The 25,787-nt window shown below is 41.3% G+C and overlaps 4 protein-coding genes across 4 annotated transcripts; 2 read left to right on the plus strand and 2 right to left on the minus strand.

Annotated features, from left to right (window-relative positions):
* Positions 1-5,894: 5,894 nt before the first annotated feature.
* On the plus strand, positions 5,895-7,180 carry LOC133968261 (eotaxin-like). Its single transcript, XM_062404207.1, has 3 exons — positions 5,895-6,052; positions 6,151-6,265; positions 6,656-7,180. Exons 1-3 carry the CDS (start codon positions 5,989-5,991, stop codon positions 6,864-6,866), a joined length of 390 nt encoding a protein of 129 aa, XP_062260191.1. The 5' UTR covers positions 5,895-5,988; the 3' UTR covers positions 6,867-7,180.
* Positions 7,181-8,772: 1,592 nt separating this feature from the next.
* Positions 8,773-10,468, plus strand: LOC133968260 (uncharacterized). The gene is made up of 3 exons (XM_062404206.1): positions 8,773-8,921; positions 9,027-9,141; positions 9,526-10,468. The coding sequence occupies exons 1-3, from the start codon at positions 8,858-8,860 to the stop codon at positions 10,175-10,177; spliced, it is 831 nt and encodes a 276-aa protein (XP_062260190.1). The 5' UTR covers positions 8,773-8,857; the 3' UTR covers positions 10,178-10,468.
* A 3,413-nt stretch (positions 10,469-13,881) lies between these two features.
* On the minus strand, positions 13,882-15,096 carry LOC133968990 (C-C motif chemokine 4-like). Its single transcript, XM_062405291.1, has 3 exons — positions 14,917-15,096; positions 14,690-14,798; positions 13,882-14,487 (listed from the first exon to the last, which is right to left on the minus strand). Exons 1-3 carry the CDS (start codon positions 15,056-15,058, stop codon positions 14,352-14,354), a joined length of 387 nt encoding a protein of 128 aa, XP_062261275.1. The 5' UTR covers positions 15,059-15,096; the 3' UTR covers positions 13,882-14,351.
* A 6,527-nt stretch (positions 15,097-21,623) lies between these two features.
* LOC133968989 (C-C motif chemokine 20-like) lies at positions 21,624-23,555 on the minus strand. Its single transcript, XM_062405290.1, has 4 exons — positions 23,428-23,555; positions 23,182-23,281; positions 22,185-22,259; positions 21,624-22,099 (listed from the first exon to the last, which is right to left on the minus strand). Exons 1-4 carry the CDS (start codon positions 23,507-23,509, stop codon positions 21,967-21,969), a joined length of 390 nt encoding a protein of 129 aa, XP_062261274.1. The 5' UTR covers positions 23,510-23,555; the 3' UTR covers positions 21,624-21,966.
* Positions 23,556-25,787: the final 2,232 nt, after the last annotated feature.

Raw genomic sequence — 25,787 nt, forward strand, 5'->3', positions numbered from 1 at the left:
GGAATCAATATCTCTTACACACACTCACACACACACACGTACACACACCCTGGGAGGAATCTCTCTTATCGGGAAACATCAGATCAAGCAGATACACTTGAATGTCTATTGGGGGCAGATTGACTCACAGTGAGGGGGCTCAGAATCAATGTTTTTTCTCGTAGGCCAAACTCATCCTCTGCTTGTGTGTTTGTTTGTTTGTGTGTGTGTGTGTGTGTGAGTGTGTGTAGATGTGTGTGTTTGAGTGTGTGCATCCAGGGAGCACTTGCCTGCCAAGCCAGCTGTCTGCTTATTCACGACATATTAATATTAAGATGGTGGTGGCAAGGATCAGAGGACGGACGCTCAAGCCCAGAGCAGGCCGAGTGCAGCCCTGGACTCGCCTGACAAGAGAGGCCCCTCGTCGAGCTCCCCCGCTGGGCTCGGGAGACAAAGACAAGTGCCTGTGTTTCCAAACACGGGCCCCTCTCACCACCCAGAGGTCAGGAACTTTGAATAATCTAGCTAAAGCAGGGAAGGCCATGCTTTTCTCATACACACACACACACAAACACACACTCAAACACACATTTAGGGATTAGGGCTTTGATATGACCCTGCTTAACCCATTAGAGAAACGAAAAAGCAGGGTGTCACAGAGGGAAGAAGGAAGAAAGTTTCAAAGAGTGTGGGGTCTACGTGGGCCTAATGACAAAGAGGTGGGGGGAGTGGTGGGGATGAAAAGGGCGATCATGGGACATGTGACAAGAAGCAACAGGGTGAGGTGGACTGAACGGACTGGCTGATCAAAGCAGACAAATTAAAAGAGAGATGGAGAGATGAAGAGTAAAAGGGAAACATCCTCTTTGAACGTCTACATAAAATGTCCCTCTGGCACATCCTCGTGTGAGATGCCACCGCCAGTGAAAGACTGACGTCCAGACACAATAGTCGTTCTGTCACTTGCCCACAAGATCAAACTGGCGGCCCACGTTCAAGCGATGTAGTGTCTAGAATGGGAAACCTCAATAATTCAAGGACAGCTGACAGTTTATCTCTTTAGCCTCACAACTTACTGTATTACCATGAAGAGCAGAATAATGTCAGCTGTAGCCTGGGGGATGCAGTGGTTGTATTTTTGCCACTCCAGACTGCTGGGCTAATTTTGGGTGACTCTCCCAGAGCTTGTCAAGCGCAGGCTTCCCCCGTCACTCACTACAGGGGAAGTACGCCATCTAGTGCACGAGCAGCATTAGGGCTCCCAAAGTCTGGAGCAGCAGATTTTTTCGTGTTTAAATCATTTATTGAAAAGAAGTGACACTTTGTTAGAATAATAAAAAGAACATAACCGTTGTGGAGTCTGACTGTCTCAAGACTTGGCAGTGGAGCTGCTCCCATTTTGTTTCTGTTTTCATTCTCATTTTTGTGATGGGGACCTAACATTTCTGATACACGCCATTGCACGCTTCACAATGTTATGGTTTTAATATGCAGTGTTTAATATTTTCATCTTTTGAAATACACTTTAAGGTAAATGAACTGTGACAAACTTGATTTCACAATTTCGTCTGTGCGACTTTTTGCTTGAGAAAGTAGGTCCGGTCCACAGGAGCAACACAAAGCAGTAACAGAATAGAAACAAAATGACCCCCGCCTCCCAACTAATCGGCACATTTTTTCCAAATCTAAGGAGAGGGCTGGACAATTTGCTGTCTATAATAGCATTGGCCAAAAGAGACAGATTACTGAGGCGGTGAAAACCAACTCCGTCTGAAATGATGGTGCTGGATCAGCTGTGGCACTGTGCGTCTCCCAACCGTGAAGAACTGCAGGCGGAGAGCCGCTATAATTAAAGCGCTTATTGATTAGACTTTACGCGCTTCTGCGGCCTGTGGACCGTGAGCCGGAGGCACAGGGGCGGGTCACTGACTCTCACAGACATTCAAATCACCCCAGAGCCATGAGAGCAATGTCTATGCTAATGTCTATGTTAATACGGCCCACGTTTTAAAGTCGATTATTGACGCCTCTCCTAAATGGACGGTTGATCCACAATTGAGGCTTTTTACGAAGGGGTCAATAGCAAAGAGATTGATACAGGGCCAGGAGGTCAGCTTCATTTCAACTCCACCGGTTTCAGGAAATGAATTGGAAATGACTTAGTTAATTGAAGTATTAATTGGAAAGCAAATGACATTTCTCAACTCCAGGAGGGATTTCTGTTCATCTCCTGTTATTGAACAGAAATACGCTAGATCTATCTATAGAGGCCCTGGGGAACAGGTCAGAGACCCTCATTTGTTGAGGATCACCTCTCACTGGATTCATTCAAGCGTATCTGTTTTCACAGGTTTGCATAAGCAGTGTGTCTCTGCGTGTGTGACAGAAAGAGAGAGAGATAAAACGAACACAGCACAACGAAAGCCCCCAGGTAACGTAAAAGAGAGCTGGCCATACAGCCCACACGGCTGTGTTGATGTCTGATGGACCTCTGGTGGCTGCATGGTGCTGGGGGCCCGGGCAGAACATCATGCAATCTGTCTGAGAAAGGTCGGTGTATTGATCGGCCTGTATGGCTCCACTGTTACATATCAAAAACATCTCTGCTCTTCCCAACACTTCTCCAGTTCTGAGAATGACCCCGTAGTGCGGTGTTCTTTACAAAAGTCCGTCCAGCAGACAGACGCTCGGCCCGTCACACTCAGGCACCGGCGTCTTTCTGACTCAAAGCCCAGACACATGGCTCTCTGAACAGCATACCTGGCCTTTATAGAAGTTTTTTTCCTTTTTGGTGTGGAACTTATCAGAAGTTGTACACAGAGAGTAAGGAGAGGGAGAAAGTTAATCAGACTGTCTGATGGTTATAATTCTACCAAAAAAAAGAAGAAGAAAAAGACAGAATCACATATCCTTATCTTCCCAAATGAATCAATACAATTCCTCAGTTTTGTATAAAGGATTAAATTAAACCTTGATCTGTCTGTATCTGATTCTTTATTAAACAGAGACGGACAAATATATTCATCTGATGAGACATTCCTTTAATTAATGGTCTCATTTGTGATATGCCAATCACATTAAGGTGCGTGTGTGTGTGTGAATGGGTGCCTGCTTGCATGTGTGTGTGTGTGTGTGTGTGTGTGCGTGTGTGTGTATGTGGGTGATTGCTATGAGTCGTTTTAGGAAGCTCTCTTCTCTGCCACAGTCTGTCCCCATTTCTAAAGTAACAAAGGGCACAAGCATGATGTAGGGCGTGTGCGCGAGTGGGTGTTAATGCACACAGCGTTGTTAGAAAGCTGCGGTTTGGGGGGTTTCTGTTCATTTCTTTTCTCTGTGCGTAGTAATGACGAGGGCCTCTGTGAAAGTCTGTGTGCCGTAAAACAGTCCCTGTGCACGTCCTCCTGTCCACGTGCAGAGGCCGGACAATGTGCTTCTCATTCCCAGTTGCAGTCAATGTCGGATGAGGATATGAGAGTCAGTATTGATTGTAATTTCCTGCGACGCTACGTTCCACTCTCTTGCTTTATCAGGAGACTAATTCCAATCAGCCACGCTGTCAGCGGACCAGCGGCCCTGGCTCCTGCCCAGGACAACAACTAATGAATAAGAGAGGAACGAATAATCCACCGAGGTATTTTCTCCTCCGACAAGCCACAGGGATGAAAATGATGAGACTGGGATGTTGGGTGTGGAGAAATGTGTGTGCGTTCGTGCCTGAGAACATTAGTCCAGGCATAGGTCATGTGTGTGCTTGCTTGCATGTGCCTGCATATACCTGTGTGTGTGTGTATGGTCGTCAGTTTATGTATCTGTGTGTTTTCTATTCAGGAATACACCAGCCAGGTTTTCACTGGTGTTAATGGCTGGACGTGTGGGATTTGTTGTTGTTGAATGAGGGAGTCAAGGCCATAAAAGTACCATTTATTTTCCACACTGACAGCAGGTGGATGGCCAATCAGGTGCTATTTTCTTGCTGTTAGTTGACGGGTCGAACCACTGCGCTGCCCAACACCTGTTGAGTCTGTCTTTTCTTAATTATTTAATTTCAATCGTGCTCCTGCTTATCTCTCTGCCTCTTTGTGTGTCCAGTGCCCTCACCCCTTCTAAAAAATATTAATTTCATTCTTCTTCTCTATTTCTCATTAATCCATCCTCTCTTTCTTTAACGTTTTAAGCTCTATGAGTGCATTAAACTGCCATTTTGCCTGCAGCTTTACAGTTGGTTGACTGCTGTGTTAAACCTTCTGAATCCCCTATGCTTGGCTCTTCTCTCCTCGGCATGTGCCCCTAACCAACTATATAAATCTGATTTCGACATTATCTAAATCTTATCTAACCTTAACTCTTTTTACTTGGAAATTCTAGTGTGGTGTAAAACGGAAACTGTATGTATTCTCACATGGGCACACTTTACCTGGGGGCTGGCAGAATAGGTGTCAGAGAATGTCCAGAGCAACTGTCTTGGACATAATTTCAGGAAAAAATGTCCGCAGTATCGTGCATGTCTAATAACACCACTACCGAGATGGATAGCCCCAGTAAAAAACGTATTTGTAGGACTGTCAAACAAAGTATCCTGTGGCTGGTGAGTAGGGTTGCAAAATTCCGGGAATATTCAAAGTTGGAAACTTTCCTTGGTAATTCCTTGGAATTTACGGGAATTACCGGGAATTAACAGGAATAAACTGGAAATTGTGTGGGTAATTTATACTAACTGGATTTACCTCGTCATATACAGACATAAATAAAAACATTTTGTTTTGTCACAGGCGGATTTAAGCCCTGAGGAAACTTTGGGCAATTGAATATATGCTTCTGGAAATTTGTGTCATTCTTAACATAGGTCTTTCAACAGTATTTGCAAATGTACACAGCCTTTCCTTCTACAGTGGCTGGGGTGAAATGTCTCCACACATGAGATAGTGCATGTGGCATTGTTCTGTAGAATAAGATGAGAAAAAAGCTTGTAAAAAAACACTAATGCAATGCCAGAGATATAAATAATTAGCCAAACAATTGGAATCGTCTTTAAAAATGTTTTACAATTGATGAATAAATGAATAGAAAGAGGCTAGATGGACAGATGAACAATCCTCAATCAGCATGCTAATATAACTCCCCAGTAATATCATCAAAACTTACCTGACTATTCCTGCACACTACAGCAGGCCTCAATAGCCCTGCTATTATCTGCAAAAGTGATGGAGAAATGCACAGTGCAGGGTTGAAATTCAACGTGCAGCGTGTGCTGCATTCCATACATCTTTAAAATAGAGTTATGAATGATGTTTTTATTGCTCAGCGTTTAGTTTGAGCTCAATAGCTACCGAATTATTTTGGGTTAAACCTACAAACATTTCAGGAAAATGTCCGCAGTACAGTGCATGTCTGGAAGCACCAATACAAAGATGGATCGCCCCAGTGTTCACATCACAATATATATCTGCACATTTACATTAAAATAACGTTAAACAACTTATTTGTAGGACTGTCAAACACAGTATCCTGTGGCTGGCGAGACAATCAGGATTATGCTGACTACTGAATTATTTCGAGTTAAACCTACAAACATGTTTGATAAGTTCATGTCTCAGGTGCCAAACCTTGTATGGTGTGTCAGAGAGTGTTAAAGTGGAGGCAGCACTCAGAGTGAGTGTGGGAAACTTTCAAGTTTCTGTATGTTTGTCTATAGGGTTACTAACACCTCGAGGGTTGTATTTCAGTGAGCTCCAGTTGTAAGTGTTGCATTGTAGGTAGGACTGTGGTTGAATGGTCTTTTTTCTCAACTTCAGCGAGTGAAATGCAAAGCTCATTTCCTCTTTCCATTGTGTGGACATGTGACTATCCTCAGTGATGACGGGTTGGAAGTGAGGTGGGGGGAGAGAGGCGGATGGGCTGGTGGTGTATAAGAGCAGAGACATTTTTGGGGTTTTAGTCAGGTTGTAAATATTTGCGCTGAGCGATATTCATTCGGCCACTGAAGGACAAAGCCACGGTGCCAATTTGAAGATGAGACGGATCATGGTGTTGCCGATTCTCAGCTTCATCACATGGATGAGCTCGGTCCATGCAAGTGAGTACTGAAAAAAGTTCTAAACTGTAATTGAGTGAATTATCTGAAAGTTTTTCAGTTGGAAATTAATCTTCTCTGTGTATGTGTGTCCCGCTCAGTGCATGGACCCATGTCCGACTGTTGTCCTGTTGTGTCCAACACCAGAGTCCCTGTAAGGAAAATTAAGACTTACACAATTCAGTTTGGAGATGAATGTCCTGTCACAGCCATAGTGTAAGTGTCACATACACACACACACACACACACACACACACACACACACACACCTACAGTCAGTTTTGGTTTTCATACCCAATTTCCAAGTTTTCAGATATCATAGATCATATTTATAAATTGCAATAGCAACATCACTTTCTAGACAGTGTCCCTCTAGTTCTGGATAATCTCAATAGTGTCCGCAGTTCATTGGATCTACTTTCTAATGGAAAATAGGCCCTTGGCAAACAGTTTACATTGCATTAACCAGAACAACAGGGACTATGAGTGTGCAAAGAAAACATACTTTTTGTTGAACTTTTAAATAAATTATAAGTTAGGATTTAATGAAAATCAACATGAATAAAACCATACAACTGCATTAACATCTCACACTATCATTTGCAGGTTCCAGACAGAGCTTGGAAGTAGAATTTGCTCCGACCCCCAGAGCGACTGGGCAAAAAAAGCCAAGGTGATGGTGGATGAGGCAAAACGGTTGCTTGAGATGGAACAGAATACAGAGGCATCCACAAGTGACTTTGCATCAACAGTCCCCAGTACAACAAAAGCACCAGTGAAGCAAACAGGAAATTCAGGAGGCGGCGGTGGTGGCTGAAGTCCAGTGGGAGAAAGGGGAAATGTTTCTGATGGCGCCTGCTTGTAACATTAACAGCAAAGAGAACTGAAATGTATTATTATCATGATTAAACATCCAGAATATATAGTTGTGATGTCAGGACTCTGGTCTCTAGTTGGATTCCAGATGCCAACCCCACACCGATTTTACTGCATTTCCTAGGTGTGTGGTTTAATAAAGTTTTATCTTATCCTATGTAAGTTTGTGTCGACCGTACCTTATGTAAACGTGTGCGTATGCCCGTCAAAATATTTTTCACTGTCACTTCTCAATAAAATCTTTCTGAGCAAATAGTTTGTTGTGTTTATGGAAGATTATCTGACTCTAAATTGGCGTCGATATGCAACAAATATGTACAAAGTGTACAGGAAGGAAACTCATAAAGATGTCGTAACAGAAACTAACACAAAGGCTGGAACCAGTCCCTGCTATCTATCTAACTGTCGATCCCTCTGTCCATCTCGATCGATCAATCTACTTTTTACTGGTGGAAGATGAATATAACATTTTCAGACAAAACAAAAAAAAACATCTATTACACTTTCAAAGTTGAGTATAGTGATGTATTGAGGGATGCGTGGGATATTTTGTGTGTGTTATATTAATGCCCTTGTTTCTCAGTGTGTGGATTTCTTTGAAACAGAGTCTGCCATACTGACAGCACCTCCTGCGTTGTTTGATTTCACTCTTCTTCTCCATTTCTCATTTAATCCATCCTCTCTTTCTTAAGCAGTTTAAGCTCTATGAGTGCATTCAACTGTCAGTTTGCCTGCAGCTTTACAGTTGGTTAAATGCTGTGTTAAACCTTCTGAATCCCCTATGCTTGGCTCTTCTTTCCTCGGCATGTGCCCCTAACCAACTATATAAATCTAATCTAACCTGAACTCTTTTTACTTGAAAATTCTAGTGTGGTGAAAAACGGAAACTGTCTCATCACAATCAAAGTCTGCCATCTCTCTCAGTAAAGGCCATACACACCGTCATGTGGTGGTTTCACTCATTATGGCTGATACACATCTGCTAATGTTGTGTTCACACAGTGAAAGCGAAAACCTCCCATAGTATGTTATGTTTTTCCAAATTGAGATCTGCGTCTGTGTCTTCTACGTGTATGGCAACTCCTTTTTTTATCCCTAGCTATTTGTATTCCATCATTTTGGAATCCGTCACAGAAACATCATCACACTCACTCACTCGCTATGAATTCTCTGGACATTTCCAACTGTATTCTCACATGGGCACACTTTGCATGGGGAGCTGGCAGAATAGGTGTCAGAGAATGTCCAGAGCAACTGTCTGGTTCATAATTTCAGGAAAATGTCCGCAGTACAGTGCATGTCTGGAAGCACCAATACAAAGATGGATCGCCCCAGTGTTCACATCACAATATATATCTGCACATTTCAATTAAAATAACGTTAAACAACTTATTTGTAGGACTGTCAAACACAGTATCCTGTGGCTGGTGAGACAATAAGGATTATGCTGACTACTGAATTATTTCGAGTTAAACCTACAAACATGTTTGATAAGTTCATGTCTCAGGTGCCAAACCTTGTATGGTGTGTCAGAGAGTGTTAAAGTGGAGGCAGCTTGTGGCTTTCAGAGTGAGTGTGGGAAACGGACAAGTTTCTGTATGTATGTCTATAGGGTTACTAACACCTCGGAGGTAGTACTTTGAGTGAGCGCCAGTCGTAAGTGTTGCATCGTGGGCAGGACTGTGGTTGAATGGTCTTTTTCTCACCTTCAGCGAGTGAAAGGCAAAACTCACTGTTTCCTCTCCCCACTGTGTGGCCATGTGACGAACCTCAGTGGTGACGGGTTGGAAGTGAGGTGGGGGGAGAGAGGCGGATGGGCTGGTGGTGTATAAGAGCAGAGACATTTTTGGGGTTTTAGTCAGGTTGTAAATATTTGCGCTGAGCGATATTCATTCGGCCACTGAAGGACAAAGCCACGGTGCCAATTTGAAGATGAGACGGATCGTGGTGTTGCCAATTCTCAGCTTCATCACATGGATGAGCTCGGCCCATGCAAGTAAGTACTGAAAAAAGTGTAATCTGTAAACTGTAATCGAGTGAATGATCTGAAAGTTTGTCAGTGGGAAATTAATCTTTCTTTCTGTGTGTGTGTCCCGCGCAGTGCATGGACCCATGTCCGACTGTTGTCCTGGTGTGTCCAACACCAGAGTCCCTGTAAGGAAAATTAAGAATTACACAATTCAGTTGGAAGGTGTCTGTCCTGTCACAGCCATAGTGTAAGTTTCACACACACACACACACACACACACACGCACACACACACAATGTCAGTTTTGGTTTTCATACCAAGTTTCCAGGTTTTCAGATATTATAGATTATATTTATAAATTGCAATAGCAACACCACTTTCTAGAAGGTGTCGCTGTAGTTTTGGATAATCTCAATAGTGTCCGCAGTTCATTGGGTCTACTTTCTAATGGAAAATAGGCCCTTGGAAAACAGTTTACTGTGCATTAACCAGAACAACAGGAACTGCAAGTGCGTGCAAAAAACCCATATTTTTTGTTGAACTTTTAAATAAATCATAAGTTAGTATTAAACTAAAATCAACATGAATAAAGCAATACAACTGCATTAATATCTCACACTATCCTTTGCAGGTTCCAGACAGAGCTTGGAAGTAGAATTTGCTCCGACCCCCAGAGCGACTGGGCAAAAAAAGCCAAGGTGAAGGTGGATGAGGCCAAACGGTTGCTTGAGATGGAACAGAATAAAAAGGCATCCACAAGTGACTTCGCATCAACAGTCCCCAGTACAACAAAAAAAGTCACGGTGAAGGTGGATGAGGAGGCCAAAGGGTCGCTTGAGATGGAACAGAATACACAGGCATCCACCTCCGACCCCCAGAGCGACTGGGCAAAAAAAGTCACTGTGAAGGTGGATGAGGCCAAACGGTTGCTTGAGATGGAACAGAATAAAGAGGCATCCACAAGTGACTTTGCATCAACAGTCCCCACTACCACAAAAAAAGTCACGGTGAAGGTGGATGAGGAGGCCAAAGGGTCGCTTGAGATAGAGCAGAATACACAGGGATCCGCCTCCGACCCCCAGAGCGATTGGACAAAAATAGTCACAGTGAAGATGGATGAGGCAAAGGGGTTTCTTGAGATGCAACCGAATACAGAGGCATCCACAAGTGACTTCGCATCAACAGTCCCCACTACAACAAAAGCACCAGTGAAGCAAGGCAGGAAAAGAAGGAGGCGGAGGTGGCGGCTGAAGTCCAGTGGGAGAAGGGGGAAATGTTTCTGATGGCGTCTTTCAAACCTGCTTGTAACATTAACAGCAAAGAGAACTAAAATCTATTATTATCATGATTAAACATACAGAATATATAGTTGTGATGTCAGGACTCTGGTCTCTAGTTGGATTCCAGATGCCAACCCCACACCGATTTTACTGCATTTCCTAGGTGTGTGGATTAATAAAGTTTTATCTTATCCTATGTAAGTTTGTGTTGACTGTTCCTTATGTAAACGTGTGCGTATGCCCGTCAAAATATTTTTGACTGTCACTTCTCAATAAAATCTTTCTGAGCAAATAGTTTGTTGTGTTTATGGAAGATTATTTGACTCTAAATTGGCGTCAATATGCAACAAATATGTACAAAGTGTACGGGAAGGAAACTCATAAAGATGTCCAGCGTAACAGAAACTAACACAAAGGCTGGAACCAGTCCCTGCTATCTATCTATCTGTCTGTCCGTCTGTCTGTCTTTCCATCTTTCCGTCTCGATAAATCAATCTACTTTTTACTGGTGGAAGATGAAGATAACATTTTCAGCCAAAACAAAAAAAAATGTCCATTACACTTTCAAAGTTCAGTATAGTGATGTATTGAGGGATGCGTGAGATATTCTGTGTGTGCTTTATTAATGCCCTTGTGTCTCAGTGTGTGGTTTTCTTTGAAACAGAGTCTGCCGTACCAGCAGCACATCCTGCGTTGTTTGATCGAGCATTATCATGTATGTGTCTGTGGCTAATCCGGCAGAAGAGAGTTAGCAGAACTGTGTCCTCTCTTCTGAGAAAATCGTTCCGTTATGCGTCAGTGACCATGAAACATTACAGGACTGTCTAATACGAGTGTGGGGGGAAACCAGGTGATGCACAATACAGGACTACTGACGCACCAATCGATAGATTTATTTAAAGAATATAGAGAAATACCTTGTTGAGGCGAAAGGTAGTTAGGTAGTTCCCTTCAACATAAAGTGACAGTTTTATCTTCTTTTAGCTCAACGTTTCACTTTGCATCACTCTCGCTGTATCTCTCATATCTGTATCTCAAGCCACATTAGAAATCAGATTTCTGAACAAACAAAACAAACAAACACCACTTTTAACCTGCTCAGAATTAAACGGGAGACATCGGCTGGTGAACATTTGCTCTAGACCCACATATTCCCTCAGGAGTCGGCTGAAACCAGAACAGAACCATAATAGAGTTAATATTAGGCGTACATTCATCAAGTGGCCATAAACATGACTCCAAATGAATGCTAATGTTGCTCCATGTCTGGTGGATGGTTAAATCATAAGCCCTTTGCTCACCTCTTTGGCAAATTAACTGGGAGATAATATATTAATGTTGTGTTTACGGCCTGTTGGGATATTCTCATGCTGCCAAGAAATTAATTAGTGTTGCTTTAGACTCACCTTTAAGATTAATTGAGGTTGTTGCTCTAAAAGAAATGAAACAGACTCTTTTAAATGAGCAAACAATCTCAGCTGCAACGTTTCATCTGAATAGAATCTGAAGATCATGGAGGAAATTGACAGTCAAACTACTCATAAGGATTTTAAAGGAAGATTTTACAACATTAAATGAATTAGAGGAGCCACTGTGACTTACAAATAAACCCACGTCAGGGTCCGACATACACCTGCATGTATACAGACAGGAAGTGACACGTATGGAGATGTATGTACAGCATGTGTACACTGGAGATCTGCTCTTAGCTTCAGGACAATGAATCTCCCGCCCCCCTCTCTCAACTCCACACATCTGACTGAACATATCACTGGGGCACACATACGCACACACACACTCACACACACACACACACACACACACACACAAACACACACACACACACACACACACACACAATCATAGTAATGATTACTCCTCATACTCCCACACCACAGGTTTCACATGGATTGTATGAATTATTCATGTTCAGGTAGGTCATGTACTATACTCCTCATTGTGTACTTTAATATAGTGGTAAAATAATGTCACTATCATGACACTTTTTTGGACAGAATATTTGACACTTATAATGACAATTTACTCATAGTTCAGCCCTGTGGCTGTGGGGTAGAGTGGTCGTCCTCCAACCTGAAGGTCGGTGGTTCGATCCCCAGTCTGAACAATCTGCATGCCGAAGTGTCCTTGAGCAAGATGCTGAACCCTGAATGGCCCCAATAGAATAACAAAGTGCTGGGATAGATGCACTGTATGAATGTGTGTGTGAATGGGTGAATGTGAAACTGTAGTGTAAAGCGCTTTGAGTGGTCATCAAGACTAGAAAAGCGCTATATAAATACAAATCCATTTACCATTTACCATAGTTACTAGTTATTTGAGAGACAGTGTTCACTATTCAAGAGACAAAATATTGTTAATAAGCCAAAGTTACCTGTATAAGCTCATTAGCCAGATCCTACAAGGCAACCTGACATAAAACCTATCTGTACAAAAAACTCATGATTATCCAATAATAACAAGTTAATAACTCATCATTAAAATACATTATAATAATCAAAAAATACAACACAACTCTCATATACAATACAAAGCCATGAATATGCATGAAACCTACATAAGATTAATAACTATACCACATTAGATAAAGTGGAATGATAACATATTATCATAAGTTTGGTCAATGCGAAATATATGTTGTTGTTCTGATAATGTTATACCCACAGGTTTATATCCCATTTGCAGTGTGTTCACACTCATATTAACATTGAATAACATTTATATTCGTCACACAAGAGGCAATGATGTGCCTCCAAGGTCTAGGCAAGCCGTGGGGAAAACCCATCACACTGTGGTTTGAGCAAACTGTGCATCAACCTCAAACCTTCCACCGTCAAATCGTCCCCAGCTGTAGCTCACTGACAACCCACACAATGTTAGCAGCTTTTTTTAGCGCCAACAAATTATGGAAACATGTGAAGTGAAAGCCCCAACAACGTCCATCTTCCAGCCTGGAGCCCACCATGCCGCCCCTCACACCATCGCAGTGAGGGGCGGTGGAACATTGAGGCCATTAGCAGAGGTGGAACACATGTAACTGACTACACTGTGAATGACTCAGCCATGGTCTATAGAGTGTGTACTTTTCGTTTCTATTTAGTGGCTTTAATGAGGGTGGAATTAACACGTTGTGTCTGCGGTTAGAGAGCAAGCTCTGCAGTGAGTAACCTCACATCCTGTTAGACTATTATACAACACATTATACAAATATACTATAATTATATAACACTAAACATGCCAGATTGTATCATGAAGATCAATGAATTATTCTCTGACAAAACAATGAAAATATTTTAAATGCCCCCCCCGGATCCGCCCACAGATCCATAGCCACATATTTAACAGGGACGTCCCTGACCCATACCACATCCTTCCACTAAGTTTTGTGGTATTCTATGCAGTAGTTTTTGTATAAGTCTGCGAAATAACAAACAAACACAGTTTAAGATAAGAACACTCTGATAAAGTCGCAATACCAAGTTTAGAATATAGGGGGTATAATGGAGATTGGCTTATTACTTTAGTCCATGGCAACAGCAATTTTGTGAGAACCGGTTTATATTCAATACCATTGCCAGAAGCCCCGTTGAACTTTGAAGATAAAATGCATTTTTATAGATTAAACTTCACCAAAATACTTTTAAATTCATTTAAAATGAGCTTTTATTTGCCGTAGTGAAATCCTAATTAGACATTATAGAATGATGCAACACTCATTAGTCTACAAGACTCCAGTCACTTTTACTTTTAATAATTGAAGTTCATTCTGCTGATGCTTTTCAGTGTAGGATTATTTCTCAGTGTGGTATCCCCTCTTAGCTGAGGCCTCATCATACTTCTTCCACTGGCTCCCGTCTCCTTTTCATACAACCCCACTTAAAGGTTCCATGTGTAGAATTGACTTCCCCTCACCTCACCCAGCCTTTCCAAACATGAGAAGAGAACAGCCATTGCACTTTGACGATTTTAATGATTCTCAGTATCACTGTACCATGAACAATGTGACAAATTATTTACATATTTACATCAAGGTCAGATATTCATCATAGAATTTAAAATTAGATAGATAGGCATATATAGTATCATATTCAAATTAATTCAACTACTTTTTCTGAAATAACTCAGTGGCCTTTTTCTCAGCATGAGGGTGGACGCTGGGTCAGTGGCGTCGGCGGCGGCGGTGTGAGGTCAAATTCTGCCTCTGCCAATTCTTGCCATCCAGGTAGGCCATGCTTGTCTCTGTCCACAGATTGGTTGGGTCAGAGCAGATCTTTCTGCCTTTCAGCGTGGTGAAGCTATTGAAAATCACATCACAGAAAAACATCCAGTCAGTGACAGGTTGTAACATTTCTTGAGGGGGGTGATTGTTTCAAAGATTTCAACCCTAAGCCTGAAATAAAGACAACTGCATGTAAATATTCTACATTTAACATTTTGGGACTATGTGAAGACAAAGTTTGCTCACTAATCCAACGCTCGATAGATTTGCTGACTTACACAACTATATGTAGAGCACACGCTGGCTGTTCTTGTACATAGTAATTCTTCAGAAGGTCTCTGTGGATTTGAGTGCTTAAAGCTTTGCGACAACAGCTGGCGATCCCACCTGTGTACATGACACAAAAAATGAATCGTCATAATCTGACATTAACAAGAACATTGAACCATATTATAAAAAACTGCATGAAAACTCACATGGATAAAAGCATGATAATTGGCCTTACCTTGAGCTGAGGCTGTGGACAGCATGGTGGCTATAAGTACAAGTGAGACAAAGTTGAGAAGAGACATTGTGTCTGTCGGGCTAAAAAAAGATATGGTGTGTAGTTTGCTCTGCAAGTCCTTTTTAAACCCACCGACACACATCAGTTTAAAACCGTCTAGTGTGCTGCGCCCACAGATGTGCACACGCCTGGAAAGTAGAGAACATATTTCCTCCCACAGTGGAGTGGTCCTGAGCCCTCTACTCAAAAAGTTGTGGTCTGTGTGAGTCAATGCATTTCCAATGTGGAGGGATTATAGGCTTTGCACCTGTACTAGTATTTAAAATTCAAAATAATAATGTATTAATTTCCTATAACCTGCGACTTGATGATTAATCTGTATGGTATTACTGTCTCAATAGATTTATGTTTTTTTAAAGGGATCAGTTTATATTTAGTGACACTTTCCCCCACATTCCAGTTTTGTCAGTAAAATAGCCAATGATTTCAATAAAGTAGAAACTGTGCTGTCCTCTGACAATTAAAACATCTCGAAAGAATCTTCGAAGACCTTTTGTGCAAAGGTAAAGGTGTGTTCCTACACTCGAGAAATAAATCTCACTTTCGAACATGGAAGCTTCCTTGTGCTTCTGAGGTTTAGCCTCCGACGCTTGTGTATACCTGTGTACATAGAGCTTACAGGCAGAGCAAACATACCACATTTTTGGTTTCATGGCATTTGCAGGCATGCATATGCGAGGCTACACACACACAAACAGTGCACAACATAAGCTGCTGCACTAACCACATTGTTTGTGGTCACCTGTTTAGAGGAAGAGGCTGACAGCAGAGACATTTCCACGTGTAGAAGGTTTGTTGGTGACTTCCTGGTTGTGCAGTCAACCTTCTTGATGGCTTCACTTAGACAGAAGTTATATTAACAGATGCAACCTGTGGAGTCCAGCATTGTCAATGTTGTGATTCGATTGAAGAAGCAGGACGATGAAAGTCGTCAGAGGCCATCTCCTGTTTATTATGAAAAAAATTCTCCGGCCGTGCACATTGAAATTTGGTTTGATCAGCTTGATTGACCTTTAGGTGACTGCTCTGCCTTCGGCGGATATATGCTCTCTAATGTGTGCCACTGGTTTGTATGAGTACCTCTCTTTGAGGGCAAATACACATTGACTAATGTTATTGGGATGTAAGAAGCAGCAGATCAGAAGAGACTTGTTTACAGACTGGGAATTTCTTAATGTCAAACTAGGTGCAAATTATTGAAATGTTTCATTAGGTTAAAAGTGAGCCATGTGATATAATGTTATGTTCAGCTGTACTTTGTGTTTGTCCCTTATAGAGGCTCTAGTCATGTAGTTCCATCAGCGTCCAACAGAGCTAACAAGGAGTGGGAGGCTGGTTGTGTGAATGAGTCTCTCTTATTCAGATGAGTGGTAAATGGGCTGTAATTATTCAGCACTCTCCTCCTCTTCATGAACACTCAAAGAGCTTGTACTACAGTTGACATTTACAATGTACATACAGCGATGCTAAATCTCACACTTTGTCTAACACTCATGAAACCCGTTCACACATTGGCCATCATGGGCCATTTGAGGTTCACAGGGTGGATCATCACATACAAGAACCAATCCTTTAGTAAAAGTGAATGTTGAAATGACATAACATAGAGAAAAGTTCAGTAAAAGGTGGAGTTCAATCAGGAATTGACTCTCCTGTAGCCACCATGTCACTGTGGAAGTTATCTCACAGCCCTCACTGATAAAGCAGTTGTTCTGGGGCTTTTAAATCTGACAGTGTAAGTGGAATTTTCTAGATGGTCCATTATGTTTAATTGACTCTAACCTGTGACAGCCCATTATTATGAGTCAGGATTAAATCACTGATATCCCTTAGTTGTGCCGCAGAGTGCTGAGGTAGGATGGTTCTTCCAAGTCGAGTGGCCTATTGCTCCATCAGTTTGCAGCCAGTCAGGATGATGCTATAGGAGATGATGATGATGCAGTGGAGCAACCCTGACTGGACTCAATAACAAATAAAAATCAAAATGGTTCGATTGTCACAGATCAGAAAGTGTAAACTAAAACTTTGCAGAGACACGGACATGGACAGCCATATCCTGACTGTTTGAATTATTCAGAGTATAATGTTTACATGAGTTGCTAATCGAGTGCTCCATTCATATACCATTTACATACAGAGCATTGTCTGATTAATGTCTCACGCCAAAATCACGTCCTTATATTGGAACCTGTTGGTAAGTGATGACTGTCAATATCGCAAAATGATTTGAAAACTCAAACAAAAGAGACATTATGATGCGTTTGAACATTTCTACATGATGCGACAATGATCCAAATACTACACATTAATTTGCTTGTTCTGACTCTGACTGTATTTAGGTTCAATTTATCAGAAGATGCTGTGTAGATGGCAGTGTCTTTTTCAGACTATTGTCTTTATATCAGAATATTGGTTTCTACTAGTTGAAGGTGTACACCAATTATTAATAGCACAGTCATTGTTGTGCTTGAATAGATAATGTAAAGGGAGAGGCTGACGGATAACAAAGAAAACTCAAAACGAGCTGTTTGTCGAATCAGAGTCCAGGGAACAGGTCGGTGTTTCCACACAGAGCGAAGGGAAGCTGCACCAGTAACGTGAGGCTGAGGAGTGCAGGCGGACGGACACAAAAATAAAGACTTTTAAATATCAAATAGAGTCAAGCAAAGTTTGTCCGAGGTGTGAGCACCATGATGGGAGTCAGGCTGCCGAGAGGAGAAGGAGCCGGAGGCGACGCCCAGCCGGCAGCACACATCCAGAGAGACAAGATCCTGTAACAGTAAACCAGGTTTCACAATATTGCCATCGTCATAATCCTCATTAGCACAGTGAAGCCGATCACACTGGTCCTGCTTCCTTCCTCATTTGAAGTTGTCATTTCTGCTTTTCACTACCAAGGATTTTTTTTTGTTCCATTTAGAAAAGAGAGGAATAAGCAAAACCAGTAAAGTCATGTCTGTGTAATTCACTATGTATTCTATCACCATCTATTCACTATAATCCGACACACGTCTGGCAACAGAGGCTGGTAGTTTCACAGCTGTTTGTTTTGAAATGCATTAATTCAGATTATATTACAGTGTCGTCTTCCAGAATATTTGAAAACAGATGAATATAATGTCATTTTTTTGCATATTTTAATGCAAGTTGTGTTCCATCTTATATTAGATTATCATCAAATGTATTTACTGCAAACAAATAATCTAAATCGTCACATAAAAATGAAAATTGACAGAATGTTGGGAAAAATATCTAGTAAAATATAAACTACAAAGACGAAGGTGAACACGTTTCTGAGACCTTCTTGTTTAAATAGCATAATTCTGTATATTTAAGGATTTTCCATTGATAAGGACGGTAATTTCCTCTCAAGGTTATTCATGAATGTTAAATCTATTTTTTACCGTAATATTCAGTGTGTTAACCAGTTTTTGTGCTACACTGAATCTATTCAAGTACGTTAATAGTTTCTCTAGTAGCATGGGTAAAAAGTACAGGATTATTCCAATAAAACTAATATGAAGGTTTGCTTTATTATCAAGAAACATAAGCTGAAGTAAACATATATGTGAGAAATCTAAAACCATGTAAACTATGCAGTGATGTTCATCTCCTCTTTCCCATTGGCTATCAGCTGATCTTCTCAACATGATCTGCTCATTTCTGTGACATGAAGCAAACGTGGTTTGGTATCTTCCCGAGAGGATCAGAGGTCACTGAGATAACTTTCTTTTGAAATTTTGCATTGGACATCACCCACGGCTACTGGGGAAAAGTCTGAGATCATAAGTTCCGTTTCTTTAGGAACCTGGTTGCAAAACGACTCAGTGACACAATCCCCAGAGTCTCGGCATTAGCTCCGCAACTTTTTGAACTAACAGAACCTGGACGACAGTGACAGAACAATTTGATGGGAAGCATCACCACAGTATTTCTATGTAATACAATTGATTGAAAATGTTGAAAAGGCAGAGCTGTCTGGTGTTTCAAACCCAGTTTGGGGGGTGAAGGCGGCTACTTACTAATGCACCACTGCAATGAACCTGAAGCTCTATTCTAATTCGAAATCAGTGCTGTGTTAAGGAAAAGGTTATTCTTGCAATATCATTATAGGCGTTTTCGGTGTGGTTGAATCACAGCGGAACAAGTTGAGACTTGTGACTGCAGTGACAAATCACCAAATCTGGGAGGAGGATGCTCAGAAACTTGTGGTTTGCACCGGAAAGCTTTGGGATCTCCTTCCTTCCCCTTTTCTTGCTGCTGTCCTGACCGGCAAGGTCAACACCAGAGAAAGATCAGGGATGTCCGGAGAGAGAGATGACACACTGGGTAGAGTGACTAGCACATGATTAGGGCCTTTATATTATTGCTGAGATCAGCAGGATTCAAACCTAAATGTACTGTTTTACCGCTATTGAGATTGTAGATTATATTAGTAGTATAAATTGTTTAAAAAGTAATTGATAGTTATAATAAACAATACATTAACACAACTGTTTAAAATATAACCATTCCTCCAGCGATTTCTTTCACAGGTCAAACACATGAAATAAAATAGATTTGTATTATATTATCTCACGTTGCCCTGTACAGGCAGCCTACTTTCCCAATTCACCAGTAAAGTATGATAATTTGAACACAGTCCCAGTAAACATATGCAAGTAGTCTATACCTGCTGTAATCGATTACCTGTATTAGTGGATTACAACGTGGTGTTATTTCTACGTGAATATGTTTATTTGAACAGCTTTTTAGGTTTTCTGAATGAATAAGTGAAATATATATCTGTACTGGATCCACAGTTAAAGTTACATTTCTTTTCCATTTATATCCATTTCATGATCAAATTTCAAAAAAGGAAATGAACAACTAGATTTCCAGCAACTGAGTTCTATGCCCCCATCCTGATGCGCGCACACACACACATACGCAAATACACACACACACACATACACACACACACACACACACACACACACACACACACACACACACACACACACACACATCGCAGAAAGCCAAGAGAGAAAATGCATCCTGTTAGCAGGCCTTGGTTCCTCTTTTTATGGTTTAAAACCTGGAGGACGAGTTTGAGAAGATCAGTCTCTTTCTGCTAAATCCATCGCACTGCATCTCCTGCTAAGAACCTCTGGAACGTCTCACATTGACCATGCAGCTTTGCAACAACAGACTTGCGTGCCTGGCCGTCCTCGTTGGGATCCTTGCCATGGCTACTACAGTTTCTGGTGAGTTGACTTTTGGAGATCCTGCACCGTATCTACTCTGCTGGTCATCAAAAAAAATGTTTATATTCTGAGGAAAATCAAACTGTATAGACTCAACATTTTCTTTTTTTTGTTTTCCTCAAAAGCACAAATGAAGTTTAGCAAGTGCTGCACCAAGGTCAGTACTGCGAACGTCTCCGCTCCCATCATCGGCTTCAGGATCCAGCGGAGGAACCTGCCCTGCGTCCGCGCTGTCATGTAAGAACCACCTCTTAGGTTTATCATACAGAGAGTAATAATTAAAACCTAATACAGTTGATGCAATGTCTTGAACTAAAGCAGGTTTGGCGATCGAAACTAATCATTTCTTGTTCCATCTCCCAGATTCGAGACGACAGAGGGAGACATCTGCAGCCACTGGAAACAGGACTGGGTGGCTGAGAAGATCAGGGAGCTAGAGTGAGTCGAACATCTGAGTCCATCTACAATATCAACTCTTAATGCTGCTCAGTCATGAGTTACCACATCTGGATGTTTGTGGAACATGTCAAACAGCTTTTTAACTGTTATCTCTTCATGGTGTGTTTTACAGTCAGGCCCGCAGAGCAAAGAAGATCACTGCTGTCACACCAGACTCCAGCCCAAGGACAAGCACTACTCACCATTAGAATTATCTATAGACAATTTATTTACAATTAATTTAACATATTAAAAATGTTTGCTAGTGTCACTCTGCAAATGGTATTTAATATTTATAATTAGCATTATTTAAATGTCTCTTCATTCTATGAGATACAAATCAAGTCTGTGTTTTACGGTCAAATGTTTCTTCTGTTTGCTGCAAACACAATAAATGTTTATTTTCACCTTCACACACGTTGTCAGTGTTGGATAATTGGGGAAATCAGCAGTAACTGTGCTCATCGTCATAATGTAGCCATTGGAAGGCACAGATCAGGACTCCCATCTGGTGGAGACTTTAAGGTACTGCAGTGCAGCTTCCTTGAAAGGAGAGTGTCATTGAGTGGGGTCACCTTGTCTGGAGCACCAAACCCCTTGGGGAGCTGATCTGAAATAGCACAAGATGCTGCCTCCCTGTCAGTCATGTCGTGCATTAGCATGTGTTGGGCTCCGAGGGCAGGACAGCTCATCGGAAAAAACTCTCACACACCTTCTAGCACACATGCCGGCAGCATCCAGGCACACAAGTCACGCCATGAAACACGCATGATGCAGAGCAGCAATCGACTCGGTCATGGGCCTAACGTCAAGAGTTGTCTTCTGCCAAGATGTCATATGATGGCTTGAAACATCTAATTGATTCTGTTGTAAAATAATGTTTTGGCGACATTCAAAGTTACAGGGCACATTTCAGTGAGACGTTGTTTGAATGAACAAATGTGGACGACAATGGAGAACTCTCACAAAGGTTTATTTGTTTATAGGAATAAAAGCGTTAAGCAGATTCGCATATAGGAAGGAAATGAATATTCAGAAAAGGCATGATTAAAAAAAGAAGAAGAAATGCTCCCTTCAACATGATTAAATGGCAGAAGAACTTAATCTACACCAGCTGCCTCAAAGCTGTTCCTCTCAGGTTCTCAAGTCATGATAATGAAGTTTCATTTCTGATCCCGCACATGTTCAGCCAAGCAAAAGTAATTAACATCTCTTTTTCAGAGATTCTATCGTCAACAGGATTTGATTACAGTGGCTTCAATTTCTCTCAAACACCCCGGAGGCCACAATCCTTTTTTCTTTGGTCCTAGTAGAAACTCTCAGTGCTGTTCAGGAATGTTTCTGTGCTGCTGAAGAAAGAGCCGCTTCCGTCATTATTTGTCTTCTTCTTCCTCAGAGTTGCAGCTGAGTTGGGCTTGGACATGCTCTTCAGTTTGGAGCTGCAACATAGAAACAACAGAAAACTCCTCACCCTCAGAGAAACTTGTCGCAGCTGGAATGTACACTAGGATAAGAATCTCATACCTGAGTAATTTCAGATTTTTCTTCACCCACGCATCTCTCCGAGTCACACAAATCGCGTTCTTTATGGTGTAGAAACTGCAACAGAGAGACAGAGTTTTTATACTTTAGAGCTGTATTTTGTTCTTTATATTCTACTTTCAATCCAGATACAAAAAACGGTTTTATTCAACTATTCTGAAGAGTTAAACCACAAAGGTTTCACCACAAAAACACGTATCCTGTCGATCTAAGGAAACCAACTTTCTGAAATGAGTCAGTGATTTACTTTGTGGTTGCAGTGTTAAAGAAACTTTCGATAAAATTACTAAAAATAATGTTTTGTCAATTTGCATATCTTATTATGACGAAAATATTGACACATTTTGATCCATATTCCGGTTTGATGGTCAGACTTATTGAATAATTGTGTGATTGGATTTTGCCGATGTTAGATAGAGACTAGACAGATTAGGAGCAAATGATTTGTAAACATGATTTATTGAGATTTGCAGAAGATCAAACATCTTCCCCTTTAAAGTTATGAATTTATGTATACTATTATAAACACGATTAAATGCTTTATTTTGATGGTTCAAAATAGAGACACAGACACTATATTTATCAACTTATTTGGAAGAATTAAAAAAAATGTCATTACAAAATCTTATTTTCTGTTCACCCAAGTGAGCCAAATTTCTCAAATGCACGAGGTAAATATTTCATGTTGTGTGGGACTTTTAAATATTACGACAATGGTTGGTAATATTGACACGTTTCTATAAGTACCCCAAAAGGGGTTGATGCTGAGACCTATTGAAAAATTGAGTAATTGGATTTTGTTAATCCTAGATAAAGCAAAAGATTTGGAACAAATGATGATAAAAAGTTGCGATTATCATATCTAACTATTTCATTTTTAAGGTGCAAAATTCACCGGAGACGGCTTTGGCTCTGTGCCGTGCTACTCGCCAGATTTTGGTGTTTGCATGGCTGGAGATGAAAAGGTTTGGAGTCTTACATGATTGCCTCCATGTTGCAGTTCTCCTTGATGGTCTGTTCTTTGTAGCCCTTGATACGCTGGAACGGCACCGGCTTCCTGTTGTAGCTTGTGCAACAGGCTTTATTCATTTGGGAACACCGCCACACACAAACACACAAAACACATCATTAACAACGGAGTTCAGTTTATTGCATCCTACAGAAAAATATATAAACTGTGTTCTAATCTGATCGGTTGCAGTCAAATGTGATGAAATGGACTCACAGGTAGCTGGAGCTGGACTGAGTAAACCCAGTATGAAGCAGAGGAGAGCCATTGTCATGGTGATCGTCCCTCTGGGAGCCATGTTGACGGTGCAGAGTCACAGCAGAACAACTTACTGAATACATGACCCCACATTTATATATACACACCCCAATGTGACACTACCCATGTTTCATAAGATGTGGCCCCTAAATCGAGGACAGGAAACCCACTATTACATCATCGCAACCATAGGTGCAGAAGTTGCACTTTGATTACAAATCCAGGCTCGACATGAAGATTTGTTTATGTGGGCCATCGAGAGTACGGCTGTGAAACTGGTGCAACGATGCAGTTGGTTAACACAATGTCTGTGGGCCCTCAGCTATATGTATGCTTTTTGGGTTAATAAACTCACTGTTTAGTTCTTTGCACATGCACAACAGATTCCAATCGTCATGCATTCTTAATTTAGATTCCTCCACAGCTACGGTAAGTTGTGGTGTATTTAGCACTCAAGCAATTTTCCTGCAACACAATGCTTGAATTGAATTAATGGCACGGAATGTTGCATTTATCTGGAGGGGGGGTGGGTGTATTAGTGTTTCCAGAGGTATCAAAAAGTCACGGTGATGTCCATTGTCATGTAGCTTAAAGCTGTAGTCATGGTGTTTCACATAATCAGCAGTCTTGAGATTGTTTTGTGGTGTGAACTGATGGCGTATGAGAGGCTTGTCAAACCCCCCCTTCCTTGTTAGCCTGACCTACTTAGGCTGCAGAAAGCTGACTCCAAAAGTTGCTCAGCTGACCCAGATAGGCACGTGAGCTTAAATTGTAAATGTAAAGCGTGTGATATATGTATACATCAAAAACTACACAAGATGTAAGTGGCAGTGGTTATAAACATCAAAACCTCGTGCAGAGTGAAGTGCATTGAAAGCTTCTGCCTCATTCATGGTGCTGCACAGGCGCCGTGGGACTCCTGGTACCGCAGACGCACTACATACAGTGCGCGATTGCAGATTGATATTCTTGCAAAGTGGCTGGTTATGGAGGAGAGGAATCCGCCTGTGCCTCTTCGTCACACACCGTTCTGAGCGATACTCAAATAATCCCTGAAGGAGAAATCTATTTTTCGGTTTGCCCTTTTCAGAGGGAAATTGAAAGTGTGAAGGGCAGCCACAGACGAGGGCCACTGATAGGGATTCAGTGTCTTGCTCAAGGACCCTCAGGGACACAGATGCTTGTCGTCAAAGTGTGGAGACGACTGGGGACAGGGCTGATGAGTAGATCAGGAAGTACAGTTTGTTTAGTAAAGAAAGTTTCATATGGCAAAGTCTGAAATTGCTTCACAAAAGTACAATTATTAAATAAAACCATGAGCACAAGAGTTATAAATGTAACAGAAAAACAAGCAGAACCGCAAACATTACACTGAACAACGGTTAATGGAGGATTAGTTTTTCATCGAGTTGGAGCCACAACTTCGTAGGAACCATCACCTCGTGTCAGGCACGAGTGGACAACCAGTGAGCCCTGTTCAGAAGACCCATGTGAACTACTGGTGCTGTCAGGAGGTCAGAGATATATACAGGTGGTCAGTGGGACAGAGATATCTGCACTAGACATGCAGGCTCTCTATATGAAGACAAGCAGCTTTAACTGAGTCCTAAGAGGGGTGAGAGGTGAGAAGTCCTGCTGGAACCTGCTTTATAGAAAAGAGCAACATGTTTGAACATGCCAGAAATGTGTTTTTTATTTCCTGCAACCCAACATTAAATTTAAATCGTTTGACCTAATTTGACACATTTTAGGGGTTAAGCTCGTGGGTTAATGTGCCAAGTGTGGTTCTCATTATGATGTTGAGAAAATATGTAGTTTGAATAAATGCCTTCTCTTTCAATATTTCAGTTGTTTTTCCACAATAGACGTATCAAATAAAATGACAAAATGGTTTGGATGATGGGTAAATCACGTCTGTAAGTTAATTTGATATTAACATGTTATGTACTGAAAGAGGGGAAACTACTGTCTCTCTACACAGAATTGGAGATGATGTCAGTCCATTGATACATGAGCAGATCAGTCTCCTTACAGGGGCCCAAACTGGTACCGTGTATCACCTGGTGAGTTGTTTTCTCATCTGTTTCCATTGATTATTTTGTCTTCCCATTTCTGTTGACACTTTAGATTTTTTTTTCTCAGTGTTGCTCAAGCTAAACTAATTCTAGTTCAAATTTTTAAACGTTAGTTAACAAAGGGTGAATGGAACAATGAAAAGTGTTGGACCAGAAGAACAAGTCAGCTTGGCAATAAGAGCAAGGTCACAGAAAATAAAAAATAAGAAGAATAAGTTAAATAAAATAGAGCTCAATATAAAT

The sequence above is a fragment of the Platichthys flesus genome, chromosome 14 (genome assembly GCF_949316205.1).
Source record: "Platichthys flesus chromosome 14, fPlaFle2.1, whole genome shotgun sequence".
NCBI classification, from domain to species: Eukaryota; Metazoa; Chordata; class Actinopteri; order Pleuronectiformes; family Pleuronectidae; genus Platichthys; species Platichthys flesus.

Coding starts and splice junctions, on each gene's coding strand:
- LOC133968260 (XM_062404206.1), top strand. CDS start 8,858: ATGAGACGGATCGTGGTGTTGCCAATTCTCAGCTTCATCACATGGATG. Junction 8,922..9,026: donor GATGAGCTCGGCCCATGCAA/GTAAGTACTGAA, acceptor TGTCCCGCGCAG/TGCATGGACCCATGTCCGAC. Junction 9,142..9,525: donor TGTCCTGTCACAGCCATAGT/GTAAGTTTCACA, acceptor TATCCTTTGCAG/GTTCCAGACAGAGCTTGGAA.
- LOC133968261 (XM_062404207.1), top strand. CDS start 5,989: ATGAGACGGATCATGGTGTTGCCGATTCTCAGCTTCATCACATGGATG. Junction 6,053..6,150: donor GATGAGCTCGGTCCATGCAA/GTGAGTACTGAA, acceptor TGTCCCGCTCAG/TGCATGGACCCATGTCCGAC. Junction 6,266..6,655: donor TGTCCTGTCACAGCCATAGT/GTAAGTGTCACA, acceptor TATCATTTGCAG/GTTCCAGACAGAGCTTGGAA.
- LOC133968989 (XM_062405290.1), bottom strand. CDS start 23,509: ATGGCTCCCAGAGGGACGATCACCATGACAATGGCTCTCCTCTGCTTC. Junction 23,282..23,427: donor CAGTCCAGCTCCAGCTACCT/GTGAGTCCATTT, acceptor AAATGAATAAAG/CCTGTTGCACAAGCTACAAC. Junction 22,100..22,184: donor AAAAATCTGAAATTACTCAG/GTATGAGATTCT, acceptor TCTATGTTGCAG/CTCCAAACTGAAGAGCATGT.
- LOC133968990 (XM_062405291.1), bottom strand. CDS start 15,058: ATGTGTGTCGGTGGGTTTAAAAAGGACTTGCAGAGCAAACTACACACC. Junction 14,799..14,916: donor GTCCACAGCCTCAGCTCAAG/GTAAGGCCAATT, acceptor TCATGTACACAG/GTGGGATCGCCAGCTGTTGT. Junction 14,488..14,689: donor TGTGCTCTACATATAGTTGT/GTAAGTCAGCAA, acceptor GATTTTCAATAG/CTTCACCACGCTGAAAGGCA.